General features: G+C 44.7%; 1 protein-coding gene across 1 annotated transcript in view; it reads right to left on the bottom strand.

Annotated features, from left to right (window-relative positions):
- The window catches only part of LIN28B (lin-28 homolog B), an 88,726-nt gene extending 73,301 nt beyond the window's left edge, over positions 1-15,425 (bottom strand). The window contains exons 1-2 of the mRNA XM_075046378.1: positions 15,392-15,425; positions 8,223-8,410 (exon numbers count right to left, since the gene is read on the bottom strand). Of these exons, the coding sequence (XP_074902479.1) occupies positions 8,223-8,410; positions 15,392-15,425 (222 nt within the window). The remainder of the gene's footprint in view (positions 1-8,222; positions 8,411-15,391) is intronic.
- Positions 15,426-16,308: the final 883 nt, after the last annotated feature.

The following is a 16,308-nucleotide window of genomic DNA, read 5'->3' as shown; positions in this document are numbered from 1 at the left end:
GCACTATTAAGAGATTTTAAAGACACCTGCACTTTGAAAAAAGGCAAGTTCATGCTTATTCTAGTCTACTGAAAGTACACAAGGACTATCGCTTTTACTCTCAATTTCAGCCCAGGGATTATTTTGGTGCATGTATTTATATGACCATAAACAAAGAAAGTTATAACACAAATGTTAAAGTAGCCTCAAGTGGCACTACAATAAAAGCAATCTAGAAAAAAAAAAAATCCCTCTATGCTGCATACCTATAAATTACCATGACTAATTAGAAGAGGGCCTCTCTGGGAACAGATTATCTTTGATGGAAAAGCCACTATCAGCTCTGTTCATGAGAAGTACACACTTATGAATGTAATAACAACATTAGCATTTTCTAACAGAGCATCATTAGATCTGTAGTAGTCATGGAATATTACTTCTATTTTGTAGGCAAATTCATATATTCCAAATGTTGATTATATATGCATTCACTCAGATTTTACCTGCTAACCAATTTTAACAGGTGAAAATACTAACCTGTGATGCTAACAAAACCAAAACAAACCTTTCAGCCTCCCTCCTTCAAGAAAATGTAATTCTAGCACTAGATTAGAATTTTGGAATAGAAAGTATCTGTGTGATTTTCTCAACTCCTGCACTGATAATAGAACAAGGATATTCTACACACTCTCAGACAAATAACTTTTCAAATATATAAGTTATACATATGGAATAATTAAGGAGCTATACTTTTCAGATTATCAACTAATTTCACTAAGCTCTCTCACCTATCTCCTAAAAAGATATATCCAAATTATTATGAACATGCCCTGTAAATATACTTACTTCTCTTCTGTAGAAGAAACACAAGTTATTGTCATCGAAATGACAATCGAAAATGCCTCCTAATTTTTTCATTGTTTTGTAAATAGTGCTGTTTTAAAACTGCAATTCAATATATTTCAATGCCACAGCTTAATTGTAATCAATAAAACAAGAAAAAGTGAAACATATAAGACTGACCCAAAAAAGATTCCCAAAACAATCCACTTCCAAGGACAGCTTAGATGCTTGTACTCATTCCAATACTCACAAGTGCCCTTTTTCTTGAAAAGTCACTAACACTTTGTTGTCTTCCCATCCCCAGCTGAAGGTAATGCCAGTATTCTGCTGTTTTGCATCAGAGGAGACCTTCACCTCACCCTGGCAGCTGCTTGTTTGCATCCTCAGCCGCCCTGAGCATGGTGCCAACACTGCCCATACTTATTTGTGGGGATCATGGGGTTTCTCTGATATGAAAAATGATAAAAATCAGATACAAACCCCCAAATTTCCCCAGCTGGGTTTGCTGTGCAGCTTCACAAGCACTTATGCTAGCCCAACAGGGAGAGTGCTATAAAAGCTCTTGAAGCTTACTTAAGCAGCGGTACTCCTGCCAAATATAAAAGTAAAATCATGGCTGTAGGACTCCCACCAAGAAGGGTGGCTGTAGGAGTTTCAACCTCCACCTGTTCACCACACTGCTACTGCAAAGCCAACTCAGCTGCTTGCAGAGCAGCTGCTGACCTGCTGCATGTTACAGCTTTGCATGTTAGGAAAAAAATCAAAATCAGTGCCAGTTTTCCTTAATACAGCAGACTGTAAAACTTGCAGCAGTTTCCACAGCTGCTCTGCAAGCAGCTGAGCCACCTCTGGAGTGGGGATCTGGAATTCACTCTAGCCATCTCCCAAGGAGTTAACCCCCCATTTTAAGTCAGGACCAGCCAGAATAATCTGAGGAAAAGCCTGGACACCAATTTCTTCAACTAAATATGCTTTAGCAATCAGGAGCACTTCCCCACCTTCCATGCAGAGGTGTTTACTGATATTCTGCTAATGTAAGAACAATTTAAGGATTCACTGCTTTCACCAGTGGTATCCACAAAGCAAAAGCTAGTCCAGACCTGTCCTGAGTAACTGTCCCTTAGAAAAAGCTAAGTATCACATAATACCTTTCTATCAGTCATGCTAACTTTCAGCCGATTTAACAAAAGGGGGGAAAAAGCACCCTTAAATACAGGGAATGAAAAATGTAAATGGTATGTCCTTATTTCTTTGTGTTCATTTAAGAAACACCATAAAGGGCCTTTACCCTCCAGTTTCTAGGTTCCTAGGATCTTACTTAAATTATACCTTTACAGTCACTTTTATACACCTTTGTAGAAACTGATGGGCCTAATTTTGCTTCTGTTGGTAATCAGTGGGGAAAGACGACAGGCCTTTACTGAGATGGGTTACACAGGGAAGATGAATTAAACAATATTTACATGGGAGTATATTTTGTAAAGAATCTGAAACAAAACTCTGGATGGCTCTAGATATAGTTACTACCTCAGTAATGTAGTTGCAAACCAGGACAAGCAACAACAACAACATTTTTCCCAATTTGACAATTCATTTCCTTTTAGCTTTGGTTCATATATCTGCTTTGGTATCTTATGTTTGTGCCCCAGACAAAATAACCTCTTCCTTCCAGTATCCCAACCCCTATGCACAACTTCCTCAGTCTTGGAGAAAAGGAGGACAGCATGCTCTGGAAAGGGTGTACTTACTGCTCTGCTAAAAAGGGAAATCTCTCTTAAGACAAAATAGTCCTATTGCAGGCCTCTGTCTTTGGGCCGCTTGTGATTGTTGCTTGTCAACATTTAATGTTTAAGCTTCTTCAGCAAAATCTGATCTGATTCAACACCATTTAGGTTTAATGGGACTTGCCATTCACTTAAACACTACATACATCTATTGATAAAAATGCACTGTAATGTTGGGTTTAGATGTAAACAGATGAAATCTGGAAGGCATTTCCACAGATGGCGGCTCCATAACTTAAATACCAAATTGCAGGTTTCTTCAGACAACCATCTTAAACCATCAAGCCCCCAGTTAAATATTTTGCCATCTGCCTGTGCATCCATAGGTAGGACCTGAAATGCAGGACTGGGCCTAATTAGTAGCCAAAATAAATTAAAAAAAAAAAAAATCCCAAACAAGGCTGTACCACTCCACACCACAAATCCACCATCCCCATAATTCATTTTCCTCTGCATGCTCCAACACAACTGGTGAGTGCCAAAGCTTGGCTCCAGATCTCCAACAGTTACCCATTACAAATTCTACATGCATTGAGACTGCTGAGCAGACTTTGACACCCACATCTTTAGCACAGGTCTGATCTCTGCCGGATCTCTGATACATATGCTCACTGCAGACACACGTTTACTCCCCATTCGCTTCCTTCCTCAGCTTCCCTCTCTAAATCCTGCTAGCCACTTTTGTTTTGATTAGGACTGGGCTTGCCTGGTCCTCAGCAGAAGTCAAAGATAACAAGTTTGTAATAGCATACTCTGCATGGAGACTTCTGTATTTGAAATGGGCATTGCTATGTCATATTTAACAATAAGGAGCAATATAATATTGACCCCACTTGCTTGCCCAGAACTTCCAGTTCCCCTGAGCAATTAAGTAGCTTTTTTACAGGCTCCTAATAATGCAGAAATGGAAAAGATGTGCTAGATGAATGAATGCATCCTTGCAAAAGCAGATTCACATGTATCACAATATAAGAAAGTCAACATTCAGTGTATCACGCCATGCACAACTTTATTCTAGAAAAAGTAGTTAATCTGTGGCTAAAATACTAGGAATTTAAAGAATAGGCATCTGATTCATTATCAAAAAGGATGGTCAGTCAAATTAAGGGAAAAGACTTTTCAGATGCTGTTTACGTGTCTAATTTTCCATTTCTTCTTCTGTTTACAGTCATAACTGACTAGTCTCAGTAATTTTCCTTCCCTCTTTTGTTATAGGTACTTGCAACAATAAAAGCAAAATTTATAATATACAAATGATACTGTGGTGCAGAAGGACTCAATGAGAAAAGAAGAAAGGCTCTCTTCCATTTTTATCAAATCTTGTAATAGCAGTAACTTGCAGTAACAGTAAGAAAGTTCAGATGAAAGTGAAAAATTTCAGACCAACCATGTTCCTTTTAATGAGGAAACAAAATACACCAACTCCTGCATGCTGCTCCTCCCTTCCTTCCTCTCCCCATCTCATAAAAGAGGATCCCAAAGAAGGATCATGTTTAAGGTCCCAGTTCAGAAATCCTGGATCAAACCCTTAACACGTTAAGAATTTTGGACTACAGAGCCAGGTCCCAACAAACATTTTCTGAAGTGAACAATCCATCTCATCCTGAAAGACCAGATTACTCAGAAACAGAACGTAAAATTATAACCCTTGATATTTACAAACATGTATTTAATTGCATCTATTTACATCCAGCACCCTACCCTTCGTTATCATCTGTGACATCTGTGCTTCACACTCAGCAAAGGAAAATAGACATGTTTCTAACACAGTCCATACAAAACGTGTGCAAAGAAGAATCCGCAGCATTTTTGCCTTACTGCCAGCACCCAAAAAAGTTGTATGTATCTAAGTGTTGTGTACAATTTTGAACATGCAAAAAATTTTTAACAAACATCATCCTTTTCTCCGATTTTATGAAAGCTTGAGCTCTTCTTAGTTCTTAGCAATGAAGACTTTTTTTCATGTGCACCACAAAAGGTTTCACTCCACCTCTCCAGTCTGTTCTACCCTTTGACAAATAGATCTTTTTCTAAAATTTAACAAGAGCTGTTCACATATAACTACGTGCAGAATTCACATCATAAAAGAGAAGCAAGCTCTATTATTCATTCCATGCTAACCTATTAAAAGTCCAAATGACAATACTGAGCCAAATTCAGTAAGGTGCACATTCCTTGGATTTAACAGAGTTACAAAGGACTAACATCGCTACTCTTCATTTTTTTGTAAAAGAAACACAGTGGACTAGGCACATTGCTGCATTGGGCATGGCTTGTCTTGGAAAAATTAAATAGTTCTTAGGACTTATAATTTTTATGACACTGAATGACTGAAGACACATGACTTAAACATACAAGCTGTATCAGAATAAAGCTAAAAAGGACAAGAGTGTAGATGTTTGTATGTGTACCCTATTTACATTGTACACACACACACAGATGCACATATATAATGGCTGACGTGTTTCTACCTTAAATAATGCATCTAGCTCTAGGTACCTCATTACCAGAAGGGTAACAACAACCTGAAGGTAGTTCAGAGAAGATCAATCAAAATGATTAGTAGTGAAGGAAGAACTTAAAAGGTAGAGTTAAAAACTCAATACTGCAGCTGTTTCATGAACAGAACAGAACTTTCACTGGGTGAAGGGGAAGAGAAGTCCAAACAAAAGCATCGTCCTCTGAAAATATATCAATATACACAATTAGCTAAGCACTGACTTTATAAAAACTTGACTACAATCTGCACACAACCAAGGGGGAACTCCAAGAAGAAAGCAAAATTATTCATTGCAAGCTCAAAAGTCTAGGTATAATGAGCTTAAACTATTACAGGAATTTTGACTTGACATCCAATAAGTTTTTGTTCATGGCAAGATCTCATAAACTGGGCATAACCTCACCAAGAAAAGGTAAAAGATAAGGAAGTAAAAATATTGTTGCAGGGTTCAAGCTAGCTTTGAAAGGACTTGGACTAAGTAAGATAGAAGCTTCTTTCCTGTGCTTAGACTGATTCTATAAAATGATACTAGTAGCTACAAACATTGCAGAATGAGTGAATGCATGCAATACTATGTGCACGCACTTAAATAAATTATGAAGTGTCTTCAAAGCAGTTTTGAACAGCAATATTTTGTTTCAACAGATTAATAAACTAACATCTTTGCCTTGAAAAGACCTTTTCACATGACTAAATTTTTCAAATTAATAAAACTAATAGGAATAGCATCCAATCACTGTCCAGGCAACAGCCTCCATTGTACTAGCAGCACTGTTAAATAACATTACTGATTTAAAGACATTTTTATGCTCTGGCTGCTGTTGTTACCACTGGTCAGCTAGTCAGCTAACACAGATCATTCTATATAGCAATATAAATTATCTAAAATGTACTCTGAAATTACATTAAACAGAAAAATTCTGCTTTTGACTGATGGAAAGAAGATTCATGTCACTATGAAGTTTATGTATATCCTAGATTTCATGAGAAAGAAAAAGGTAAGAAGCGTATTTTCTTTGTTGCAAGAACAATCCATTGCAGAATACCAGTAGCTTTGCTCAGTAAGATGTATCTCTAAGTAATACTCAAAATGACTGAGGTGCACAGTTTATGTGCAATGAAACATGCTATTTTTCACTGCATTTGACACTGTGATATGTCTTAGAAACCTAAGGATATCGGCAAACTGTAGATTATTAAAGTGTAAACAAACATGTCTAACATTTCCTTCTTGTCCCCTCCTTTAGGGGACACAACTGAATAGCGACTTCCAAACTTACCACATACTTTCTTATTAGTTTCTATGACTACTTTCCATTATGGAACAGCACACCTTGTCTAGTATTACTTAAATGTATCACATTATCATGCAGTTCTACACTTCTCTATTTCGACAGCTCTAAGAATATCTTTGTTTCCAAATCCGGTGTTTATTAACAACACTGCTATGCTTCAAATGTTTGTCTTCTATTATTTGACAAGCAAAAAGAATGACATGTATTAACACAAAATTAGATGAAGAAAAAGGGGGTTTATCCATAAAGTAAATTTATAGAACTGTAAAGAGCAATTTCGTGACTTAAAAAGGTACAAAGAAGGGAAGAAAGGGGGAAAAAACAGGAGGAAGACTGGTCCTTCTTTGCTAAGTATTTCATTCATTCTGTTCTACAAAGAAAAGGCAGCAGCAAAGAGGGGGGCACCTCATATGCCAGTACAAAGCAGGAAGTGTAAAAATTTAGTAAGTTCACTATTGGATTCTACACTTTGTACATAATTCCAAATAGAAGCAGCTAATATTGATGCAGGCCCTTAGGCGTAGGGTACATGTAAGACGGCAGGATCAGCAATCCACTCCACCACTGCAAGGAGCAAGGCAACATGCCACAGCAGCAGCATTCTTTCCAAGTTTCAGTCACCTTTTTATTAACCTAATGAAAGGTGTATTCTTTAAAAACGCCTGATGAAAGTTACCACAAAATAAGGCCGGGCCATCAAATGGAACATTAAAAGGGAATCACTACAGAAACATGGAACACCCCCCTGCCCCGTCATTGCAAACGTCATAGAAAATGGACAACCACGTAAAAAGTTAAGATGCCTTTTTGCCTTCCTAACATGGCCCTAGCCAAACCCAAAATGGTCTCTTTACCTGATACCGCTCTTCTGTTCTCTGATCACAGAGACGAGGGGTGAAATTCAAAATAGCGTTGTTGTAACTGGAGACTAACCGAAGGACCAGGGAAGGTCTACACATGCTCCTTCTTCACAAACCACGCTACAGACCTTGGGAAAAGTTCTCTTAACTTTATCACTCTGCACGTATCTTCCATCTGAAACTCCTTTGCGTGAAGGCATTCATACCAGCTTCCACATTCAAAATATGAACACCGTTCACGCTGCTGTGCTTAAAAATAAAACAACGGCCACACGCCCCTTCAGTCCCCACCAGCCTTACAGAGACGCTGCTTTTGGTCTGATTCCTTAATCGTAACTTTTTTTTTTTCTAGGAAGGAATATTTAAAAACCAACCGACCAAGCCAGATGCACACTTCAGCGTATCACCACAGGGACACTCTCAGGTCTGAATTACTGCAAAATAACACTATAATTATGTCTTAATTTCACTCACTAATCTCAGATGAGCTTTTAAAAAGCAACCCGAGGTTTACAAGAAAAGCGTTTAAAATTGTAGTCAAACGTTATCTGAATGAAACCCGACATTTATTTATCCTTTTCCGAGCTTAATTTTAATCAGTTTCCAAGGAAAGGCATATCTGCTCCTGGCAAGTCTGGCGACATATGATAAATCTTGTTAAAAATAAAAGTGTGGCATTTGAAAATAAATAAAACGCGCAGAAGTTTCGAACCAAGGAGGAAGATAGGAAGAAACAGCATTATCCCTTTGCACAAATCTCCAGCCACAGAGACTAAACGCAATCTAACGACCTTATTTACTCAAATTGTATGCTGCCAACAAAACCACTACCTAAGGCAACTTTTTAATTACAGATGTACCTAAATACCTAGGAAAAATAGGTTACTTCACATGAAACCGGAGTCCCACTGAGCTCAAACAAATGTGGCAGGCTGAGATGGAAGACAAAAACGGGTCTTACTTGGTGTACAAAGACATCAACTGGAGACTCCAAGGGGCTTCCCTCTCGGTTGCTCATGGAGATGAACCCGAATCCCATTCTCACATTGAACCATTTGCAATGGCCGGTTCCGTGCAAAACCTGGGATTCCTCCTCTTCTTCCTGCTCCGGCAACTTCCCGGGCTCGTCTCCACCTTTACTCGCCCCTGCTGAGGAAGAGGGAAAGGCGGGGGGGGTGGGGGGTGGGGGTAATGAGTGGGGGGGAAGGGGGGAGAAAAAGAAGGAAGGGGGGGACAAGATGCAAAGCAAAGAGTTAAATTCTGGTAACATCCTTTTGCCACTGTATAAAGGAGTTACTACAGAAGAAACAGGCAAAAAAGGCGAACAAAACAAAGTCAAAAAGCAAACGGCGAAAAGAGCTTATTTTTCCCTAAATCCTAAAATAAACAACCTTCTCCCCAAAATACGTAAAAAATTAAAATCACCGGAGGTTACAGAGAGGAAACACTGCATACGGAGGCTCTCCCTCTCTCTTTGCCCAGGGCAGCCCACGTTTCTGAACATACGTGTATTTTTCCATTTAACTCCATCTTTCAGCCACATTACAGCACGGTACGCGATACTTTACTTGAATATTGCTGGTTTAAGACCGATCCCATTTCTCAACAGAAATTCTCAGCCCAATTAGTCTCTCCTCGCAAGGCGCAGGACCGAGGGGCGAGGGGGGAGGCCGGCCGAGGAGGGGTGGAGGAGAGAGAATAAGCAAAATTGGGTAGATTGCACAACTGGTTATTGCACATGCAGCGCCGAAACCACTATTTTCCAACGTGTATCCATCCCTCCTTGGAATAAACTTTCGATTAAAGTTGGGACAGGTGTACGGCCGTTTTCTCATCCCACCACTGCAACTGTGCTTAATCAAACAGGAACAATTCAAACAATAGCCCCCTGAAAGCTTTTCAAGTTGTGAATCGGTGTGGGCGGTACGGAACAGTTTCTGAGCTGGGTAACAATGGGTTTGGAGAAAGCCCCCTTGCGCGAGCTGCTAAAAAAGGGTAATGCATAGTTGGGTTAAAAGGGGGGTGGGGGGAGAGGGGGGGAGAGAGAGGGAGAGAGCGAGCGAGCGAGCGAGCGAAAATCATAGTAAAACAATAGAAAAAGAAAATTAACCTTCGGCCATGTTGCCCCACGGGCCCTCTGCTCCAAACTCGTGAGATGAAAACTTTCCCTGTGGATCGAAGTGGTCTTCTGCATTAATCTAACATCCTGATTTTGAACGATCGCAAATTTAGCTCGCATGGTCTAATGTGCTTTCCCTCTTTTGATTTTTCCCCTTCTCTCTCGCTCCGTTTCTGGCCCCCTGCGCACACGTGACTTGGTCAATTACATGCTTTCTTGCTACTAATTTCACATCGGATCCTTAAGGGGTTGGCAGGAGGCAGGAGTAGCCAATCGCCATTTCAACTAGGCTGACCCACCAAAATAATTTATGAATGAACAAGAAATTTCCAACACGTCTTTTTTTCGACAGCTAATCTGCACGCTTCTTTACGGGAAATCGAGATGACGTATTATTCTGGGGTTTCTGCGCTGCCGTGCATGCACAAATACGCAGGAAGATCCCTGTGTTCCTAGATACAGCCCAGAGAACAACAAATAGAGGCAGAGGCGGACGTGCAGATGAGATTATTAGGGTATCTGTGCTCGCTCTAGGTGGGGTACGCGTACACGCACGAACGCAAGATGCTTACAGACGAGACACACGTGTATAGACATGCACTAGGTATGTTGGGAGGCATCTGTGTTACCGTCTGCGCAAAATACGGGCATGTGTATAAGCGGATCGCCGTTTCCACCTGAAGAAAAGCCGCCCAAAGCCCCCGCAGCGCCCCGGGGAAGGGGGGGGCGGAAATCTGCCTCTCCGTGCGTGTGCGTGGGCGTGGGAGGGTGTGCGTGGGTGTGGGTGCGTGTGCCGCGGCTCCCGGCCGGCCGCCTCCGCCGCTCCTGCCTTTGCTGCACGTTACTCGCTTCGCATTCAAACTACGAGCGCGCCGGAAAGGCGGTATCACCTTAATATGGCCCAAAATGTGCGGAGGTTTAGCGTTTCAAAACATTTCTGGAGGGGGATGGGGCGAGGAATTGCACTTCACAGGTTTCTCCGCCATCTCTTTCCGGGGGAGGGGATGTGATTAATGACTTCCTAAATAAGAGCCCAGTTTTCAAGCCTAGTATTGGAGTGAACCTCAATCAGCAGCGATTGTTCCCCAGGAGCGTGGGGGAGAGGAGGAGGAGGAGGACTGGTAGAGAAAAGGATTTGCTGGAGAGGAGGAAGGCGGAGGAAAAAAAAAAAAGCCAGAGGAAGAAGACAAAGAGGGGAGCAATAACGCTGACCGGGGACTGCTGTTCTAAGTCCTCACTGCCAGCGGGAGGGGGATCCAACTCGCAAAAGAAATGTGTTCCGTGTAACGGGCTTGGTAACAGCCCGAGCGCGCCCCTTCACAAAGGCACTCCCCCTCGCTGCCGCAGGTACACAGCTACCTACGTGCTCGCAAGCCCTTGCTATTGGGGCACTCACGGCCGAACGCTTATTTAAAAAAAAAAAAAAAATTTAGAAACGTACCCCCCCCCCCAATTAGTGAGATTCCGTTTTATTTTCCATCTGTCCTGTCTCCTTCAGCGTAAAGGTACAGATGAAGGTATGAAAACATCAGATTTTGCCTCTTCAGTCCTCGCCACCACCTACTCACGTATAACCTCACTTTACATCCAGTATTGTATAACCTTTAAACGTTGCCTATACCTTGTTAAAATCTGGGCTCAATTACTTTCTTATTAAAACCCCTTCCTCCCCCCGCCCCCCCCCCCCCCCCCGGCATCCTCTCTTATCCCAAGGACACACACAAACAAAAGCCAAAGCAACAAACCGATCCGTGCAGAACCTGAATACAAGGGGTTTATGCGTTTGCAAAGCACTTGCTGTTGTTTGGGAAGTGGCGTCGATCAGTCTGCCCAATTAAGGGGGACGCCTTTGCCCCGATGGGCCTGTTTACTCCTTTTGTTGCCTTTCAGGAAAGCGTAAATTCCCCTGCTAGCGCCTCGTTTCTGTGTGAAATACCAAGGTGCTCGGTTTGATCGCTTGCTAGAGAGAAGGGAGGGTGGGCAAAAGTGTACAAATACAAGCAGCCTGGCAAGTGGAGCAGAAGCTTTAAATCCTGAAATTCCTTTGCAGTCTTCAACCGTAAATTTCCTATAGGTTATTTCAACAGTGGAGGTCGACTTCCTACACTGACCTGCCTTACGCATTCGTGCAACATACCACTTCTTTTTGTTCGTAACTTCCCTTCCCCCTTTACAATAGCTATTATTTTACAATATTAAATCACCAGTAATTTTATATGCTTGGATCTTATGACCGGGACGGTGTCTAATATATAATAAATGTACGAGATTTTAACACATGTGAAACCCCAGCTATGCACAAGAAATTAAGGTTACTGGAAGAAAAAAAATGCTCACACCACTTACTTGAAGTGCCCAAGACTACATTTCTTGTAGCAGAATGGCACATTTATAAAATACGAGCTCTCTCTGCCCCTCCCTTCTAAAAGACAGAAAGTCTTCTGTTTAATACCGTTTTAAAAGTCTTTATTTTTTCCAGATTGATTTATTTTACTGACACTTGGTATAAAAATTCCTTAGAGGCTAGAATATTGGTTAAACAGACACAAACGAGTTGGTTGAGTTCATTAAATGGACAAAATGTCTTGTTAGCAAATTTTAGTTAAAAGAAAATTCACTATAGGTTCTTCGATGAATAAATGAAAGACTACAAAAACATGTAAATAAATGAATGTAAAGATACTTGCTGCAAAGTATTTCTTACATTGCAAAATAAATGCAGATTTTGTAAAATGGAGGGGGGGATTTGCAAAGGGTCTTTACCGAGATTTTCAGGCCTCCAGTATTAGTGGAATTAAGGTTGGGGTCACTGGACTGGTCACTGGTGTCAGATGTTATCGACTCATTCATTTCCTGCAAGGGACATCAGCCTTTCAAGTTTCGTGGAAGGTAGAGAGCTCTTGCCAGCTGGGAACTCTCGGGGAAAAAAAAAAAAAAAAAAAGAACCCAAGCCACTAACACCCTTCCAAAATTCATTCGCAAAGAATCGGGGGGGGCGGGGGGAGCCAAGAGGATAAAGCGGGGGGGACCCCTACAGAACAAGCCAGTTTGTGGAAAAAATAGTTTAATGGTAATAGTTCACATATTAAAAAATATATTTCTATCTTTACATTTCGCTAAATAGATGCTAATTTTGGTAAAGACAGCTATAGGAAGCTGGAATCCTTGTCTTTCTAAACGCACAATAAGAGCTCACTTGAAACTATGTAACCAAAACCAATGGTGTTGGATTTCCAATTTGTCACCTACCTAAAACTTTTAAAGTCCTAACTCTGGTTTCTCCTATTCCACAAAACAACAAAAAAGACCCCACCTCCAAAAAACAAAACAGGGGGAAAAAAAAAAAAAAGGCAGCCGAACAAACGACCGACCGGCGTGCATCTGAAACAAAACGCGTGTTTTACACTTGAAAGCAGAGCTCGGGGTGCTGCCACCACTTCCCATTTCAAAGCACGGCCAACATTTCTCGCCGACGGGCAGGCAGGAAAGGCGCCGGAGACCCCCTACCCCCCCCCCCCCCCATCTTCTTCACTTCGTGGGCTCGGTTACTTTGCGCCGCGGCCGCCCCACGCACGACTAAGCGCCGGCCCACGCGCAACGCTGCCGCTGATGTTTTAACCGAGTAAGACGCCCGTCGTGTTTCCTATCTATCGAAACCGGTTCTTCCGAACGAGGGCGGGGAGGGGGGGGGGGCTTTCCGGCCGCTTCCTCAGGGCAGAGACCCTTGGCCTGGGGGTCGGTGCGGCCCCTGAGGGGCCGCACCGACCCCCAGGCCAAGGGTCTCTGCCGGTGCTAAGCTCTTCCCGCCAAAACCCTCTCACCTACAGTTTGGGCGCCAAAACCGCCTTCCCTTTCCGCCGCCGTGAAGCGCTCGGGTTGAGGGCGGGGGGTTGCCAACCCACCCGGCGGGCTTTCCTTTCGGCAGCGGCCGTCTCGCTCTGGGAAGAGGAGGGGGTAGGTGGGAGGGGGGGGGCGGCCGTTTCCAATCGTTCGTCGCCTGCCGGGATGCCGAGGAAAGTCGGGCGCCCGCCCGGGCGTGAGGGCTCCGGCGCCCAACGGCCGCGCTCTGTCAGCGCCCGCGGCTCTGTCCCCGCAACCCTCCCCCGGCGCGGGGCTTTGCCTTTGGGCTTTTGCTTTAACGCTTCCAGAAAACGCGGTTTCTTTCCGCCGGGGAATGTGGAGAACATGCCTTCCCGCGCATTTCGGAGAGCAGGGTCGGTCGTGCCCACCCCACCGCCCAGCTCTCCCCTTTTCCCTGCTTGGGTCTTATTACCCTCCGTATTGTTCCCGCGGGGTTATTATTTAAAAATATCTTTTTAACAAAACACAGCTCCGACCCAGCTGCGCGCTCCCCGCGGGCTAGGGGCGATGAGGGACGGGATTTGCTCGACGTCCCTCAGCGGCGTATGAAGTTACCGGTTTTATAACGGTGCCTTCGCACCGCGCCCGTCCCGAAAGACGGCTCTTTTCGGGAAACGCCGTTTTTTAGGCGCAGCGGGCGCCTCTCCCCGCCTCACCCCCCGCCTGCAGCTCGGTTTCGGGAGCCCCGCAACGGCTGCCCCGGCGCTCCTCAGCCGTTACACCTGAGGTAGGCGCCGGGCGCGGGCGGCTCCCCGGAGCCCGCCTCTGCCTCCGTGACGGGGACGGGGCGGCCCTCACCGAAGGATCCCGCCGCCGTTTGCAGGCGCCGCTGTTTTAATCGGCGGCCGGAGCGTGGTTTCCAACGAGCGCTTTACTGGCGTTTTCTGTTGAAATGAAACGCGGCGGCCACCGGTGCCGCACAGCCTGCCGTCCGTGGTTCTCTGCCGGCAATGCCGGCGCCTTGCGGGGGAGGGGGGTGGGTATAAAATACTGGAAATTGCTCTTAATCCCGCGCGTGATCCGAGGGCAGGAGGACGCGGGAGGCACCCACCCGGAGAGCTCTGCCGCAGGATGTGGTCTCACGTACATTAACAGTCTCTCAGCTGTGGATTTGCAACTGATAGCGACCGCTTCCCCTGCGGATTTAAGGAGGCTCTAGCCAGTCGTCGTGGGAGACCGTCTGACAAGGCTAAAACCCCGCAGGGAAGACCGGCCCTTGCGGAGGGACCGGCTGCCCGCCCCAAGTAACCGCGGCCCGGTCTCGCCGCTTCCCCTCCCGCGATGCAGGAGGAGGAGGAGGAGGACGAGCAGGCGGCGCCGCACCTCCGGCGCTCTCGCTCCAGCCCGTCTCCTCAGCCGGGACAGCCGCGCCGGGCTCGGTGTGCGCGTCCCGGCGGGGCGCTCATCCTCCCCGCCGCGAAACAGCCCAGGCGCTCTCGCCCGCCGCACGGCAGCCTGCGGCGGTGACACGGGGAGCCCCTCCCGCCCCAGCGCGCAGGTAAAACCCGACCCCTGCCAGCGCCAGCCCCGGGCTATCCACCGCCGCAGCGAGCGCTTCCCGTTGTAGGGGAGCCGGGGCACGGATGGCTTGCCAGCCCTCCCTCCTCCCGCGGGCACGCAGCGCCGCTCCGCGGGGGAGCTCCGCGCCCCCTGCCCGCCGCCCCGCGCATGCGCCGCCGCCGCCGCCGCCCGGGACGGGCGGGCACCGCTGCCGGTTGGGCTGCGCTTGAGAAGCGGCGTCGCGATCGGGGTGGGGGGGGGGGGGGCTGCCTGGCGATAACGTGACAGCGGCATGGAAATTACTCGAGGAGTTGGAGGTGCAGTCAGCAACCGAGATGTGCGTGGCCACCGGCGCGTACGCTGCGGTGGCCGTCCAGCAGCGTTCTTAGGGACGTGCGGGCGCCTAGGATTTACTCCGGGTACCTGACGGTGGGTTACTGTAAATAAACCTTCCTTATATAATCGTTTATTTGTCTTACAGAAGCAGAACACTCAAACTGCAATCAAGCAAGAACTCTGAGGCTTGTGCACAAAATCAATGATTTCTCCCCCACCGCCCCAAGAACTAAGTTCATCAGAGTCAGGGGGACACCTCAGTTTTACAATAAGAGACACTAAGTCAGCCGTGTAAGACGCTAGAGAAGACTGACCTGAGCCTGAGGAGACCTTCTTGAATGACCTCATCGTCTTCTGAGGAACCTAAAATCAGAGAGCTGGAGTCAGTACTGCGTACATTGTACCAGAGTACCACATTTAATTACCTCTTCTCCAGTTTAACGGCTCATTAGAAGGCCATAAAATGCCAGGGCATTGACTCTGTGAAGTGACCTGTAAACTTATTAACTGTTTGAGACTTACCTAGCTCATCAGAACCACAATGAGATAACCAGGGCATAAGATAAAAATCACCTGTTGCTTTTTTTTTCCTTTTTTTCAAGCAACTGTAAAGGCATTGCCCCTTTCACTGGTCTCCTATGAAAGCTACGCAGATGATGACAACAGAGGGAAAAGACACAGATTTGGAGGATAGTGGAAGGTGTTTGTTTCCTTTATCAATATTTAATTGCAATAGGTAACCTAAGAACTAGTGAGTTGTCTTTACTACGCTTAAATTGTACAAATTAAACCGTCATACTTTGTGTATGATTAAAAAAAAACAATAAAAATATTATTTGGGATTTTTTCATGGTCAAAATTCTAACTTGATGCCAATTTATGAGTATCAACAGAAAAATGCTTTCAATTATGTCAGTTATAAAACTGCAGAACATAATACGTAATAACATTCAATTCTAGGCCTCTATCTGAACAACACAATTAGTCATAAAAATACAGATGTGATTGATTGAAACTACATGAAAGGTGTATTTTTGATCTAGTTGAGCAAGGCCTGGCTACTTCTGTATAATGCCAACAAAAATACCACGCAGAAAATGAGTACCGCAGATGGTAGGAAGCATGAAGGAAAAGACCTCGGTTTTGGAGCAAGCTTGTTATTTAGGCTGTCCAGTTTGTTTAATAAATGAAAGATGACTAGATAGGAGCATGCACAAACTCACCTGCTACA

This window comes from Buteo buteo, chromosome 15 (assembly GCF_964188355.1).
Source record: "Buteo buteo chromosome 15, bButBut1.hap1.1, whole genome shotgun sequence".
NCBI classification, from domain to species: Eukaryota; Metazoa; Chordata; class Aves; order Accipitriformes; family Accipitridae; genus Buteo; species Buteo buteo.
Note: the sequence above shows the minus strand (reverse complement) of the source record. Positions and strands in the feature narration are given on the sequence as shown.